The sequence below is a fragment of the Phaethon aethereus genome (genome assembly GCF_964289735.1).
Source record: "Phaethon aethereus genome assembly, chromosome: 2".
Classification (NCBI taxonomy): domain Eukaryota; kingdom Metazoa; phylum Chordata; class Aves; order Phaethontiformes; family Phaethontidae; genus Phaethon; species Phaethon aethereus.
The window spans coordinates 132,577,112-132,592,396 of NC_138582.1; the positions used below are offsets into that span (position 1 = coordinate 132,577,112).

General features: G+C 36.0%; 1 protein-coding gene across 2 annotated transcripts in view; it reads left to right on the forward strand.

The window, feature by feature from the left end:
- Positions 1 to 15,285, forward strand: part of ANKRD28 (ankyrin repeat domain 28) — a gene marked incomplete at its 5' end in the record, with an annotated part of 82,069 nt that overhangs the window by 60,431 nt on the left and 6,353 nt on the right. For both annotated transcript variants that reach the window (XM_082015634.1, XM_082015635.1), the window contains 13 exons: positions 2,503 to 2,614; positions 3,265 to 3,291; positions 4,259 to 4,333; positions 5,574 to 5,775; positions 7,222 to 7,309; positions 7,767 to 7,884; positions 8,370 to 8,589; positions 9,359 to 9,446; positions 9,543 to 9,626; positions 10,160 to 10,305; positions 10,491 to 10,573; positions 10,714 to 10,796; positions 13,080 to 13,171. In XM_082015634.1, coding sequence (XP_081871760.1) covers positions 2,503 to 2,614; positions 3,265 to 3,291; positions 4,259 to 4,333; positions 5,574 to 5,775; positions 7,222 to 7,309; positions 7,767 to 7,884; positions 8,370 to 8,589; positions 9,359 to 9,446; positions 9,543 to 9,626; positions 10,160 to 10,305; positions 10,491 to 10,573; positions 10,714 to 10,796; positions 13,080 to 13,171 — 1,418 coding nt within the window. The remainder of the gene's footprint in view (positions 1 to 2,502; positions 2,615 to 3,264; positions 3,292 to 4,258; positions 4,334 to 5,573; positions 5,776 to 7,221; positions 7,310 to 7,766; positions 7,885 to 8,369; positions 8,590 to 9,358; positions 9,447 to 9,542; positions 9,627 to 10,159; positions 10,306 to 10,490; positions 10,574 to 10,713; positions 10,797 to 13,079; positions 13,172 to 15,285) is intronic.

Below are 15,285 nucleotides of genomic sequence, written 5' to 3' on the forward strand. Positions count from 1 at the left end.
AGTTCTCACATGACATCCCAGCATAGCCATACCATACAACTACAAATGTTGAAATTTCCTTTAACTTTTTACCAAACAATTTCCCATGAGATAAATGGGAACTAAAACCCTCATATTGTCAGTGTATCCAACTGGCCTGTTTGTCACTACTGATAATCTGTGAGACCTTTACATAAACTGTGCTTAGGAAGAAAGATTCCAAGCTGGATTTGACAAGACAAAATAATTTTTAGCTTCATATCCAATTTATTTAACTGATAAAGGAGAAGTATTTCATAATCCCAAAGAGAAGAAGGGATGGTGACCTCTTGTACACTTCAGAAAACCATATGGCTTCACCAGCAAGTTCAAGGTCATGATCAGGACTAGCTGTAAACACCTCTGCATTCCAAGGACATGTCTTTGTGCTTCTTGACCTACAGAATTACTCTTTCCATCTATAATATAAAGTATGTGTTATGTACAAAGTAGCTTCACTTAAAGGTGTTCCTGGACTATTATCAATGCAAAGTTCTCCTGTCTGGATTTGCCACTGGAACAATAAATAGTCCTAAACCAATAGCTGTTAACAACTCATGTTAGAAGGACTGGAATGTCACTCTCCCTTGCTGGACTTCTGCCTGATGAAATGGCCATACAAAGGTTGAGTGTCTTTAGACTTTCACCTCCCAGATTTTGTTTAGCTCTAGTTCAGTCTTTAGAAAGCCCTTCTATTGCAGGTTATGTTCCAAGTAATGAGAGAGATGATTGCACTTGAATGTACGACTACTACCTCAGTGATGTCTTACCTGTGTTTTAGTCACGGAGCAGCATGTAGCTTCATGGTATACTTCAGCAAGACTTACAAATCTCACTCCCCTCTGAGATGGATGTTCCCCTAGCTGCTTGATGGTCCTTTCCTGAATGGTCAGGCAGTCCTTCAGCAGTGAGAAGACCTACCCATTCCATTCTTCATTTTGCTCTATTGTAACAGATGATCCTTTATAGACAGAGAGCACTTGTGAAAATTGTGGATATCTCAGGGCAAAAGGACCAACCATGTTCTTGAGCTTATTGCTGTGTAGAACACATGCAAAGCTTTCTGGTCTTCTCTTCAAAAATACTGTGCCTGGGTCTCAACAGACAATCTACTCACAATATGCAATATTGACGAGTGGGATGTCATGAAGTCTTTTTTATCCATGCTGGACGCAAACGATCCAGTCATTCAATATACTGCCAGATGTTTTTAAATGAATTCAGCTTTGGTGAACCCAGATTGGGAGATCAGATACAAGGATCTGAAGTCCATCTGCTTTTTGTGAAGTACTAGATGTTCTGTTCTCAAGTCAGGTAATCTTATGAATTAGATGCAGTCTTGGTTTTGTTATCAGATTAAATGGTATGTGCAGTTTCTCAGATCCTGAAGGTTCTGCTTCAGGTAGAACATGAGGAGACGTTCATAATCCTAACTGTTTGAGCAAACTGAGACAAATCAAATACCAGAATCAACTTGTCGATAAGAAATCTAAAATCTCTCCTCCTTCCCTATTCCATTAATTCAGAATTTTAGAGGCTCTGTACAATCTTGATCATGTGGATGTTTGGGTGTTTTATTATGGTCTCATGAATATATTTGCAAAATAACCTGATGTTATTCTGGGACTGTTTCTCACCAGTCTTTATCCTGTTATCTTGAAGCTGAGATTGTTATGCGTCAGGTAGTTCAGTCTAGATCAATTTACCTCTTCATTCTCTGGTGGCTGCTGCTTCAGAGTTCTCATTCTCGTTATTTGTAGGCTTTGCAAAATGTTGCTGAAATGGTAGGCAACATAAAGTTATGAATAAGTAGGGTTATTGGTTGGAATCATTTTGTGTGCATGCATGGAGTCTCTTAAAAACAGAAAAATAGGGAGAGGGAGCTGACTTTAATACCCTGTTTTACATCCTCCTGGCTGAGTGTCTGTGGTTGAAGCTGTGCTGATCATGTTCTGCCTTTTAACTTTGTGTAAGGAATGGTAGGATACAAGTATGCCAATAAGAAGTGTGTTTACTGATTTTTTTTTTTTAAACATAGTAAACTAGTGTCGGTAGTAGAAGTGTGTGTGTGTGACTCCTGGATACATACCATGAAGAATTCAGCTATTGGTTCCTTTCCTTCCGTATTAAATACAGAAGAATATACTGGTACAGAAAAACATACAAAAATAGTAACCATTTATATTAACAAAGGTAACTGCAGTTGTTTTAGCTAGGAGCAAAATAGTCATGAAATGCTAGTTTTAACCAAGTCAGATAATTCAGAGGATGCAAGATGTCTGCAGAGAAGGATTCGTTCAAATTTTGTAAGTTTTGTGATTGACACTTGGTGTGGTGTTCTCTAGTCCTAGCTAATGTTGTACATTAAATCAGTGTTCCTGTGTACTATATTCTATTTTCCAATTGAATTGGAATAATTTATCACTTACTGTAAAGTTGAAACTCAACATTTAGATGTATGGTTGCATATGTCAATTTAAATAGGTGCCTGGAATACTTGCTAAGGAATGATGCCAATCCGGGGATCCGAGACAAACAAGGATACAATGCCGTTCATTATTCAGCTGCTTATGGTCATCGCTTATGTCTTGAATTGGTAAGAAAACATATCATAATGAAAGCTCTAACAGCTGCTCTTACAGAGTATGATGCCGGGGCTAGGGGGTTCCTCTACCTTACCGCTTCATCTGTAAGCTAGGTCAATAGTGTTTTTCAGCCCCTTTGAGGATAAATATTTAAGCACTTGGTTCTCTTAAAATAGGGGAAGGTGAGGAGCTAAGAATGGTAGATACTGGCCTAAAAAGATAATACATTCTGAGATGAAGAGGTAACTGACTGAGGATGTGGGATATTACTTTTGTTTAATTTCTTAACTTAGAATACACTGCTGAATTTTTTCCTGATGGCTGAAATACCCAGAGGTTATCCCACTGCGAAGTGTTAAGATACTTCACAAAGGTCATCTGCAGGAGCAAATTAAAATGTAGGGAAAGCCTGTAAAGTAAGGGTGCCTTTTAAAAATAGTTCACGTAGTTATAGTAACACATGGTCCTATAATGGTCACATAATAGGATTTTAGATAAGAAAGCCTCAGGTAGACTTTCATTAATCCCTTTGCAAAAATGTGTATGTTATTTGATATGCTAATTTTATCTTCTGTGTGTTACACCATTTAGTATTTTTATACAAATTTACTTTTATATTCAAATTTATTCAAACATGAATTCTGAATGTTTTTAATTGCAGATTGCAAGCGAAACGCCTCTAGATGTTGTAAGTGTGTATTATTTATCACTGTTAAAGTAGCACTGTACAGCAAAAGGGAACATGTAATTTTAAAAATACTGCTTATTTTGAGACTTTATTTTAGACTCAGCCACTTCGTCAATGCATAGATATATTATATAATTTCAATTGCAATTTAGATTTAATTGCAATTCAGAATTGTAAAATAGAAAAGTATTTTTAAGCCTTTTTTTAATTATTTAAACATTTGTATAACTGTGTTATAAAAGTGTGATAATGAAAACTTTAGTGATCTGAATGTATTTGGTATTCTTCAAACACTTTGAATGTTTTAATTCTACTAGTGTACTAAATTAAATATGATCTTGAAAAAGACCCAGAATTAAAACTTTAGAACACAGCTGAAAGTAACAAATAGAAATGTATACCCATAGATAGTTTAGTCCTATTTTATAACTCTTGTGCCTGTTTTTTGGGTCCATTTCTTCTCTTTGGGAAATGTTTTTCTGTTCTGAGAAATCAGTCTTGCCTTCTGACTTTTCATATTGCTTTCTTGCTGACTTTTCACATAATCTAAATGCTTACTTGTTTGTTGGTTGGTTTTTGTGGGTGTTTTTTTCCTACTACAGCTGTTCTCACCTGTCCTTGTCTTCCCTTTGTATGCTATTTCATCTATATTATTTCATATGGCTGCTTCAGTATAAATAATAATTTTAGATTAGTTTCTGAATTAATTATTGCATTGTTATACAAAATTAAATAACTGTGCTTGGGAGATTAATATGGGGGAAGGGTTGTAGTCATTGCAGTTCAAACTTCAAAAAATTGAAGGGAATCTAGAATTCTTAAAGATAACTGTAATCCTATATTGTTCTTCCTATCTTTCTTCCTTTGTTTTTCATTCTGTATATACTGGAAACTGTAGCAATTATTGCTGAATATTTTTAAAGGTGTGGGGTTTTTGCACTCACTCTGACTTTCTCTCTTTGCTAAGCTAATGGAAACATCAGGTACCGACATGCTGAATGATTCAGACAACAGAGCACCTATAAGTCCACTGCATTTAGCTGTAAGTCTTTCTTTAGTGATGATAGCTCATCTAATTGCAAACAGTTCTTGACATAGGTTTATTCATTCTGGATTTTTTAAAGTAAGTCAATAACAATAAGTGAAATGCAAAAATACATACGTAATATTCCCAAATGAGCTATACAGGGTGATTTTTGCATTTCACTTGAAACTTGCTTCATGGAACAGCTTTCATTTGGAATCTTCTAATCAAGATTTATGTTTTAACTTATACCAAAGAAACTTTTAGAAGATTTGTTCTATAAGTAATGATGACTTTATCGTCATTGTTTAGTATGAGAAATGTTTGTTCTTAATACGCTAAGAAAGATTTGCACAAAGAGTACTGTAGAAGACCACTTGATGAAACTGTCTATACAAATATACTCAAAATACAGAGTAACCAGCTCAATGTGTAGCTTTCATCTTTTCACTGGACTTCTCGTAACTGAAAAACCACAATGTACCTTCTGAATAATGTCTGTCTTATGCACTGTGTATATATATATGGCCAAAGTAAAAAGTAATCTTTAATACTGGTAAATGAAAGCAGTTAAAGAGACTGTTCCTGAAAATGAGCTTTGCCTGGAGGCAAAGGTTATGTATCAATGAGTATACATTTAAAATTTATCATGGAAATTATAAAACCATAGCTGTAGATGTTTATTTTCATTACTGACTTTGACACTTTGTCTTCACACATACCTACGGAGTATTCTCTGTGCTATTTTTTTTATCCTTGGATATCCATTCTGATCTCTTAACTGTTTAAGTCCCTTCTATGTTACCAGTTATGTTAACTGTAACTATTTGTACTGTATTCTTTTTACTTACAAATTTTACTGGCTTTTTCCTTTTTTAAATACTTTATTAAAAAACCTAATAGGAATTAGTTAAGTTTGTGTATGTTCCTCACTTCAAATAATCTGAGAGTGATGTAACTATAACATAAAGTTATGAAACATGCAGTATTCAAAATGCTGGTAGTTACACAAATTGGAGACAGACGATTTTCTGAAAGTAGTTTCAGTTGCCGACTGAAAGGATAAAATGGAAAACACCCACCAACCTTCTTGCTGAAATCATGGGTTTTTTTAAATTAGTTGTAACTATTGTAACTAAATACATGCTGCATCAGTAGCTCTTCCAATACTATCTTCATAGTTTCATTTATGTAATCCTAGTAAGAAAAGGAAAAATGTGAAGGATAGGAAAACTGAAGAGTTTTCTTACTGTTGTAGGCCTATCATGGCCACCATCAAGCTCTGGAAGTGCTGGTACAGTCGCTGCTGGACCTTGATGTGAGGAATAATAATGGAAGGACACCACTGGATCTTGCTGCATTTAAGGGACACGTAGAATGTGTAGATGTGCTCATTAATCAGGGAGCATCAATCTTGGTGAAAGATTATGTTGTAAAGAGGACCCCAATACACGCTGCAGGTATGTGCTGACCGCTGACCTCTAAAATTTTGGCTTCTTTTGAAGTGGATCATCTTTGTGTTTAGAAGTCTTTATCATTAATGTTCTAAGAAATGATGTTTAGGAATAGATGATGACTTTTAAAGGTATATGCTATGCTGAGAAAGGCGCAACAAAACAGTTGTGGGTAGAAACCAGTATTAACCCAAGGAAACAGTTTTGCTTGAGGCGTGCTGTTCCACGCTGCTCTCAGAAGGGTGCACTGTCCTTGTCCATTCAGCTAGCTAGACTAGCTGTGCTGACAGGTGTCAATGCCGTGTTCCTGTTTCTCTCCTCGTCTTTCACACAGCCCAAACTGTAGGCCCAAATTTAGATACATGATTTGTGTTGCCTGTCTTGGCAGTAAAATACTTCTAAAAATGACCGGAGTCTTGGAGAATTCCGTCAGTTTGAGAACAGACATGAAAATGATACTTTGGGTTTTTTCCAAGGTTTTAAATGACTCCTGAGTGTTTTGCAAAGGATTGCTGTTATTTTGAAATATTTTCTCACTGCCTTTCCTAGAAAACTTCTATAAACCTACCTTTCCCAAAGTCTAGCGTTCATACAATATTCTTATTTGTTTCCTCTCTTTGAAAGTAGGCTTATTTAAATTGGCATTTATAGTTACGTTGTTACAGAAATGTTGCAGTAGAAAGAGCATTATGTACAAAACATCATTATTCTAACAACTTAATTTGTTGGCCATGAGCACAAGCTGTATTCTTCTATTTGATTTAGCTTCTCCTAACTTCTGTTAGCATTTCTGTCAGCTAGAGAAGCATGAATTGTCACTGTTCTTACACGGACGGGGTACAGCAGCTGTATGTCAGAAATAATTTCCCCTCCAACAAGCACTCGTTTATCTTTCATGAGTTGCATTTAAATGTGATTTCTCAATTTTTTGTTTCTTTTCTTCTTCCTTTGTTTTTTTAACTGCTTGGTTGATTACTTCTGTGCGTTACGTTTCCTTCTCCTCGTTCTAAATGTGCTTTCAGTTATTTCATAACTATGCACTTACTAACAAAATCTGTGTATGATTGGCTGGGTATGTGTTTACCCGTGCCTTAAAACAAGCAAAACTTATGCTAATTACTATTTAATTATTCCTTCTTGTGGATCATGTATAAGCATATATTCTAACTATGGCTAATGTGTGCAACCTCATTTATATGTAAAAAACAAATACCTGTTGGCAATTGACAGCTGGAATCAATTACTTTTAATACTATACAGTTGAGAATGCCTGATTTCTGACATCATTTTCTAGTGTTCATATTTTTTGTTTTTAATTTCAGTTACAACAATGGTAAAGCTGTACAGTGGGCTGTAGCTCAGGGGCTTTAGTCTGAGCGGGTTACCATTCTGTTTGAGCTGTATACTCAACGGCAATTAACGTAAAAATGGTATTTTTGTGATGTTTTACAGCTACGAATGGTCACTCAGAATGTTTGCGGCTATTGATAGGAAATGCAGAACCACAGAATGCAGTGGACATTCAAGATGGAAATGGACAGTGAGTTTAAAAGATACACATTCTGTTCTTCACAAGTTATTGCATTTTAGAAGAGGAAAAACTAAATACATTACATTGGTGATTTTCAATTTATTACTTTAAAGGGAGATGCTATTTGAACTAGGACAAATGAGACTGTGTATTTTACAGTAAACATAATGTTGGTGGTGAAAAATGTTCCTGTTCAGTCGGGAGGAATCTAAAATGCATCTTATTGCCCAGATGCTGAAAGAAATGGATTCTAGTAACTTAATCAGGACTTACGAATTAGGGGATATTAGTTTCTTTTCTTGAATCTAAAAAGCAAATATGAGTGGCATTCTTGGAGTGAAGTTGCTGTTAGAGAAGATCACTGATGCTAACAGCGTTGTCCAGAAGAATAATAGTTGTTATTTCAGCTGAGTGCTAGTCTGTTAAATTTCCGTGGAGATTACCCTTTATTTCACTCTCTGCTTAGGACTCCTCTGATGTTGTCTGTTCTCAATGGGCACACTGACTGCGTTTATTCACTCCTTAACAAAGGAGCGAATGTAGATGCCAAAGATAAGTGGGGAAGGACAGCATTACATAGAGGGGTAAGAGAATATTCCTTTTCTGTCTTTTCCAGTTTTGTACATACTAATTTCAAATACAGACTTAATGTGTAGTGTTAATGAATTTCTCATTATTCTTATCTTGCCATTCTTTAATTGTCTTTTTAGTTGCTTTCAAAAGGCTAGTTTTTGCCTGTTTGCTACTTACACTCAGAATTCTTTTGGACTTTTAGAGTCTTAAGTAAGAATGAATTTCTTGAAAGACTCTAAAATGTAAAATGAGCCCTAGAGATTAGCAGTTCATTCAGTCTTATTCCAAAAAATTATTCTCTCATCAATATGATAATACATTGCTATTTTTACAAAAAATGGCTGTTTCCAGGAATAAAAATAACAACTGTGCTTATTTTGTTATTACTTAAAAATGTAGAAAATTGCCTGAAGTTTGCTTGCTTTAGTTATACACCTTGGTTTATACACATGAATATTTGCAAATTTGCTGTTTCCTCTCTCTCTCTCTCTCACAGGCAGTTACTGGGCATGAGGAATGTGTGGAAGCATTGCTTCAACATGGTGCTAAGTCCTTATTACGAGACTGTAGGGGGCGAACCCCTATACATTTGTCAGCTGCATGTGGACATATAGGTGTTCTAGGAGCTCTCTTGCAGTCAGCTACATCTGTGGATGCAGTACCTGCAGCAGCAGACAATCACGGCTATACATCACTGCATTGGGCCTGCTATAATGGTAAAATACATTAAAGTTAAAATACAGATCTAAATGTATTTGTTGATATTGAGATAGAAACTATTACTGCTTAAACAAGCAATATATAAAGTCTGTCCTCTTTCAGTTCGTGTTAGTCAATGTGACAATATGACGGACATGATATCTTGAGGGGGAATCCATTAACACCTAATACATAATATGAGGTGTTTATTTTTATACTACGTTTTTGTTGTAAACTGCCTTCTTAGCTTTATGTCTCAAGGAGTCTTTCAAGAAATTCAGCATAGTACCTGTGCCGCACATCACAAAAAAATAACGTTCACCGGGAGCCTCGGGAGGAATGATTTTTAAGCTTTTGTTATGACTATCGACTTGGTTCTCTTTGGGTTTAGCAAAACAGTGGAACAAAAGTAACCTTCAAATGGTGGAGACATTTTCATGTAGACGAAGTGGTGAATGTACAGAAAAGTTTGAAACGTGGAGATGTAAAGAACTAAATGAAGTGTTCTGATTCTTCTTCAGACAGCATGAGATCCCTCCTAAATCTCATTCTAAATTTCATTTATCAATTTGTAAATCAAAGTTTACAGTGTTAAATGTCAGTTTGATTTTTCAGGATTCTAAAAATGTCTTCGTTCCTAAACATAGCCCTATCAGATATAACCATTGTGTGGTTGAAACTTTCAAATGAAATATCGCTTAATCTAATTCAGATACATATTTTTTGTTGTAATCCATAATAGATCTTTTCCCTTTTATTAATACCTAACTTTTACATTTGCTTTAGGTCATGACAGTTGTGTAGAGCTCCTCCTGGAACAGGAAGTTTTCCAGAAAATGGAAGGAAATTCTTTCAGTCCGTTGCATTGTGCTGTGTAAGGAAGTGCAAAATTATTCTTCATAGATTTCTTTGCTGTATTTAACAAAAGATTTATCATTCTGTAAATAACAGCCTGTTTAATTTGTTATAGGATAAATGACAATGAAGGTGCTGCAGAAATGTTAATTGATACACTAGGTGCTGGTATTGTAAATTCAACAGATTCAAAAGGAAGGTAAGAGTGTAAATGTACAGTGGAATGTTTGTAACGTAATAGTTGCAATGGCTCTGATAAATTCTATAATCTTTTGAGGTTTTTCAATTTGCCGCTTACATTAATTCCTCCTTCCCCGTCTTTATTCTTTGAAGAAATTATTTTTTTTCATTCTGTGCTAGAAATAAATTTTAGACGTTTAAAAATTCTGTTCTGATTCAATAAACTTGAATTGACTTTTTATTATATAGGCAAGTTTGAGCATGTTTTAAATTGTTTGTATCACTTTGTGGGTAGTATTTTATGCATATTTTATTTTTCTGAATCAAATTGTATCTCTATTATAAACGACGTAGAGGGAATTATTTGAAACTTGAAGGTGACTTTCTAAAGGCAGCAGTCACAACTCCAGCAATACTGATTTCAAAGGATCAGTGAGAGGGACTGCCCTCCTCACAGAAAAGACAATCTTTTGGATCTGCAGGATCACAGCCAGCATGCCTCTCTGAATAGCATGGCTGAACATGCCCATATTGTCTTTTGATCTGTTGTAGAACGCCTCTTCACGCAGCAGCTTTTACAGATCATGTTGAGTGTCTACAGCTTCTGCTCAGTCACAATGCTCAAGTGAATGCTGTTGATTCTTCTGGGAAAACACCTTTAATGATGGCTGCAGAAAATGGACAAACAAATACAGTTGGTAAAGAGAAAGCTTTGTATATTTCTGCTCTTAAGTTTGTTAATCTTACTGTGGGTAAAGTTGCCTTATAGTTAATGTTCTTGTGGGTATATCTTGTCAAAATTACCTTTTCATTTTGCACAAATGTAAGCCATTAAGACTTTAAGGAATATACTTTTAGTTAATAAACCTCTTTATTTCCCCAGAGGTGCTGGTTAGCAGTGCTAAGGCTGATCTGACTTTGCAAGACAGTTCGAAAAACACAGCGCTCCATTTGGCGTGCAGCAAGGTGTGTGTGTAGTCTGACTTACCAGTGCTGAACTTTATGTTATCAAGCACTGTTTGCAAATATTAACTTGTTACTTTAAATCATTCAACGCAATTTTTGAAGAGTATTTGTTACATGACAGATGTTTGGTTTTTATTAAGGGTCATGAAACTAGTGCCTTGTTAATACTGGAGAAGATTACGGATAGAAACCTCATCAATGCCACCAATGCAGCCTTGCAAACGTACGTATCATCAGTGAGTGCGCTTTACAGATGTGGTTTTGGTGTGTTTCTGCTATGTCTTGCTCATAAAGAGGAATATTTTTCAGAATTTTTTTCCAAATTAGTTGAACTTTTACTGAATTGCTTAACAAGTACCAAGAGTTTAACAGACTTGAAGTGACATGGTGCTTTGTTCATACTTCAAGTTCAGTTTTAGCTGACTGAGAGGCATGATAAATAAATCTTAGTGTACTCTGATTCAGAGAATCCTGTGTGGAATTACTGCAATCCATTCAGATTACTTGTAAACCAGTATTTTTCTGTTTTATAAATTATCTAATTTTTCAATTAAAATGCACTTCAGTTAACAACTGATCAGAGGCAAACCAAGACTTGCTCTTCAAAGCTACCTAATAAAAAGCCTAGCTGAAGTGTGCTTTTATTCTTCAGCATGCTTTCTGTTAGGAAAAGATACCTATTGCTACTAGGATGAGACTATTTTCTATTAAATATTGTGGAGAATACAGTATTCTTAATGCTTCCTGAAGGTCTTTTCTCAAGTAGAATTAAGCCTATTTTGTTAGCCCAATCATAAGGAGAACTTTAAAATGTACTGGTGTGTCATACTGGGGAATATATTTCAGGATGCGCTATTAAAATGACTCTTCTGCATTTTTTTTCCTTTTAAAGAATGTATTTGTGTTATAGGCAATATTTGACATCTGATATGTAGCAGAGTTATGTACATGAATTATTACACTGCTTGATCACAGACCATTTAGGGAAAAAAAAACCACCGGGACTTGTAAGCAACTTGCGTATTTCTCTGGCCTTACATCCCGCTAGAATCTGTCATGTTCAAACTCCTTCAGATCTTCCAACTATTCTGAGAGATTTGCTTGAACTAAGGAGTTAAGATAGTAAGAATTCTTCCTCTGCTCTTGCTGCTCACCATGATGCACCTCAGGCAGCATGAAATAACCAGAACGCAGGAAAGGGATTCATTGCCCCATTTCTGGCTTGAAGTGGGGGATATCTTGGAACGAGGAAAAGCAAAAATGAGATGTGAACAGACGTGGGAACGTATGCTACCACAGGCTCATCTAATTCCACCCACATGCCTTGGCTCATACAGTCTGATCAAGAGATATCATGGGGGAAAAATAGGTACCTATTCACACCTCCATGAAATGTTTATATAAATTTCAAGATTTTAACATTTGTTTAAAATAATACTGGTTTAGCAAATGTTTTTTAATAACTACTTTCTAAACAGCTTTCATCATAAACAATGTCCTACTTTGTGCCAAGATAAGCATTACAGTCGTTGGCCTCTATTTTAATTACAGTACTTTTTCAGTATATCTGTGGTGTGCAGTAGTTCTTGAATTTTAATACTTAATATAAGCACCACAGATACAACTTCTCCTAGTAGTATGTTTTGCATTTCTGGTCTCTAAGTAAAGGCACTTGTTTCCAAATCAAAATATAGTTCGTAGTTAATTTTCGAACAATTTTAAGAATCTCAAAATTAATGAAGAGCAATATAAAGCAGAAGACAAGTAAGCTGATTATTCTGTTTCCTGCTGAGTGGTGGTAGGGTTTTATTTAAGCCAGTGGGAACCAATTTTGAAAAACTGTTGCATTTGAAAAAGATTGTCATTAAAATATATGAGGTAAAGTTACACTTTCCTTTATAGATCAAGTCACCACAAAACAGGGTTATGGTTAATAGCTTGAGGTTTTGAAAAGTAATTTTTTTTTCTGCTTCATGCATTATACTGTAAAATGTTTTTTTTTATTTCTAGTCACATTGGAATATATTGGTTTCTAAAAGGCAGATTGATGAAAAGGTTCTGCATCTCTTAAGCATTTACATGCAATAAAATGACCACCATTCTTCTGTTACTATTCTAAGGATTATTGCCAGTGACACGGAGTAACTCTCAGATGTGACAATATCTGTTACAACAGTTCAGTGAGGGATTTATCAACAGTAGGGTACCAGATGTTTCTAAATGTTTAACATGATGAAGTTACTACTCATGAAGTGAGCTACTTCCTCACTGTGTGGTGCCATAAAAAGACAACAGAAAGTGCACAATTGTTATTTTACAGTTTCTTTGCAATAAGAAAAGAGATTTGCTGGTTTTCCCATCTTAGTTACTGATCAACAATATTTATATAATGTGTAAGTAACATACCAGTATAAATACTTCAATAGTCATTTAACTAGATGCAAGCTACCTGTCTTACTTAGTATCTCGTTCTACTGTTTATGTACCAGTTTGCTTGTCTTCACAGACCTCTGCATGTTGCTGCTCGGAATGGACTAACGGTTGTAGTTCAAGAGCTTTTAGGGAAGGGAGCAAGTGTACTTGCTGTAGATGAAAACGGTAAGAATAAATTTAACCTTTGTTTCCCCATAAGGAATGGTGGTTTTAAACTCAGCTCCCTGAAAAGCAATGACCCTTTGGGAATTTCATATGATCCTTGCAAGTAGAAAAGATAGAAAAAAGTGTGTTGTGTTGACAATGGGTCACTTTAGCAAAGCAACAGAAGTGTAAGGGGAGTGAAAACTTTCAGAACAATGCAGGTCACAGAATAGAAATGTTTGGTTTGCATTTGTAGTTTTATAACGTATACAGTATGAATACACTAGCTCTGGCATACTGGAAACAGTAAAAAAAAAAAAAAGTAATGCTCAAAGGAAAATAGAACTTTCAGCTGTTAAGCTGGATTGAATTGCCATCCATTTTGTCACGGTAGGTATATTGGTGTTAGTTTTTAAAAGCAAGTATGAATTACAGATCTGAGTTACTGGTGTCAAGCTTCTGGCTCTTTAGATTTTTTTTGGCACATAGAAGTAAGAAAAAGTAACTGCTTTATCACAGAGGATAAATCCTATACCTTTTAAGAACAAAAGAAAGTTAGATCTACTGAGTTCTTATTCGCATATTTTCATGTAAGAAATCTGTGGTCCTCCGAAGCTGTGCTCCTAAGAGCAGAAGAGCTCCTTCTCTTATGCCATACCCCAATAGGTCTTTTAACTGTAAGCGGTAGCTGGAGGTTTGTGGGTGGTTTTGTGTTTTGGGGTTTTTTTGGCCAGTTGGGGGTGGGGGGAGAGTGTTGGGTTTTTGGTTTGGGTTGGTTTTTTTCCTAGATGGGATATGCCTAATTAGCAGTTCTAATTATATTTCCAGTTTGGAAAGTTTTTCCTCTTTTAATGTTTACAGTGACTTTCACTACGCTGTGTAATTTGAGAAACACACAAAGTGACATGGGTGATTTAAAGGTCATTCCTAAAATAGGGGACAGGGGTAACTGCTAAATGAAAGTCCCTGAAATTAAAAGATTGGAAAGCATACCTTTTGGGGGTTTATTTCTCATCACAAGTATGCTAACTGGAGGGCATAAAACCATAGAACAGTTTGGGTTGGAAGGGACCATTAAAGACCATCTAGTCCAACCCCTCCCCTGCAATGAGCAGGGACATCTTCAGCTAGACCAGCTTGCTCAGAGCCCCGTCCAACCTGACCCGGAATGTTTCCAGGGATGGGGCATCTACCACCTCTCCGGGCAACCTGTTCGTGTTTCACCACCCTCACTGTGAAAAATTTCTTCCTTATGTCTAGTCGAAATCTACCCTCTTTTACTTCAAAACCGTTACCCCTTCTCCTGTCACAACAGGCCCTGCTAAAAAGTCTGTCCCCATCTTTCTTATAAGCCCCCTTTAAGTACTGGAAGGCTGCAATAAGGTTTCCCCAGAGCCTTCTCTTCTCCAGGCTGAACAACCCCAACTCTCTCAGCCTGTCCTCATAGGAGAGGTGTTCCATCCCTCTCATGATTTTTGTGGCCTTTCTCCTCTGGACCCGCTCCTACAGGTCCATGTCTTTCATGTGCTGAGGGCTCCAGAGCTGGATGCATGAGCTGGACATTGTTTATGTATTTGTGGGCTTTTCATGTGCAGCCAGCCAGTCCCTTGTTAGGGTGGATCTTTGATGTAAAAGATAGATTAAAAAAATTATTTGTATAGAAGTCATGGTTCTCTGGCAGCCTTGGGATCTAACATGTTAAACAACTTCTTAATTCTGTTTAATATTTTAAATTTTAAGGTAACTCTAGTAACTCTGAGTGCTACCTAATGTACTTCCTCACTGTGTTGCTTAACTTTTCTAATAGCAATTGCTTTGTTTGTAAAATTTTAAGCAGACTTGAGAATATTCATAATGAATTCTTTTTCTGTTGGATGAATGTGCGGGCTTGAAGTACAGTAAGTGCAAAGTGATGAATATTTTGAGTTGTGAGAGAGCAAAGAAAATTTTCGTGGGATTTATCAATCTGTTTCACCTGTCACTGTCATTTTTTTCTTAATTCTTAGAAGTATTAGTATGTCAGCAGGCTTGCTAAACCTGTTGCAAAAGTTTTCTTGATTTCCATAGTATACCTTTTATATTAAATGGAAAAGCTGGCAGTAGTGATAGCCAGGTTCTGGTTTAGGTCTACTTGT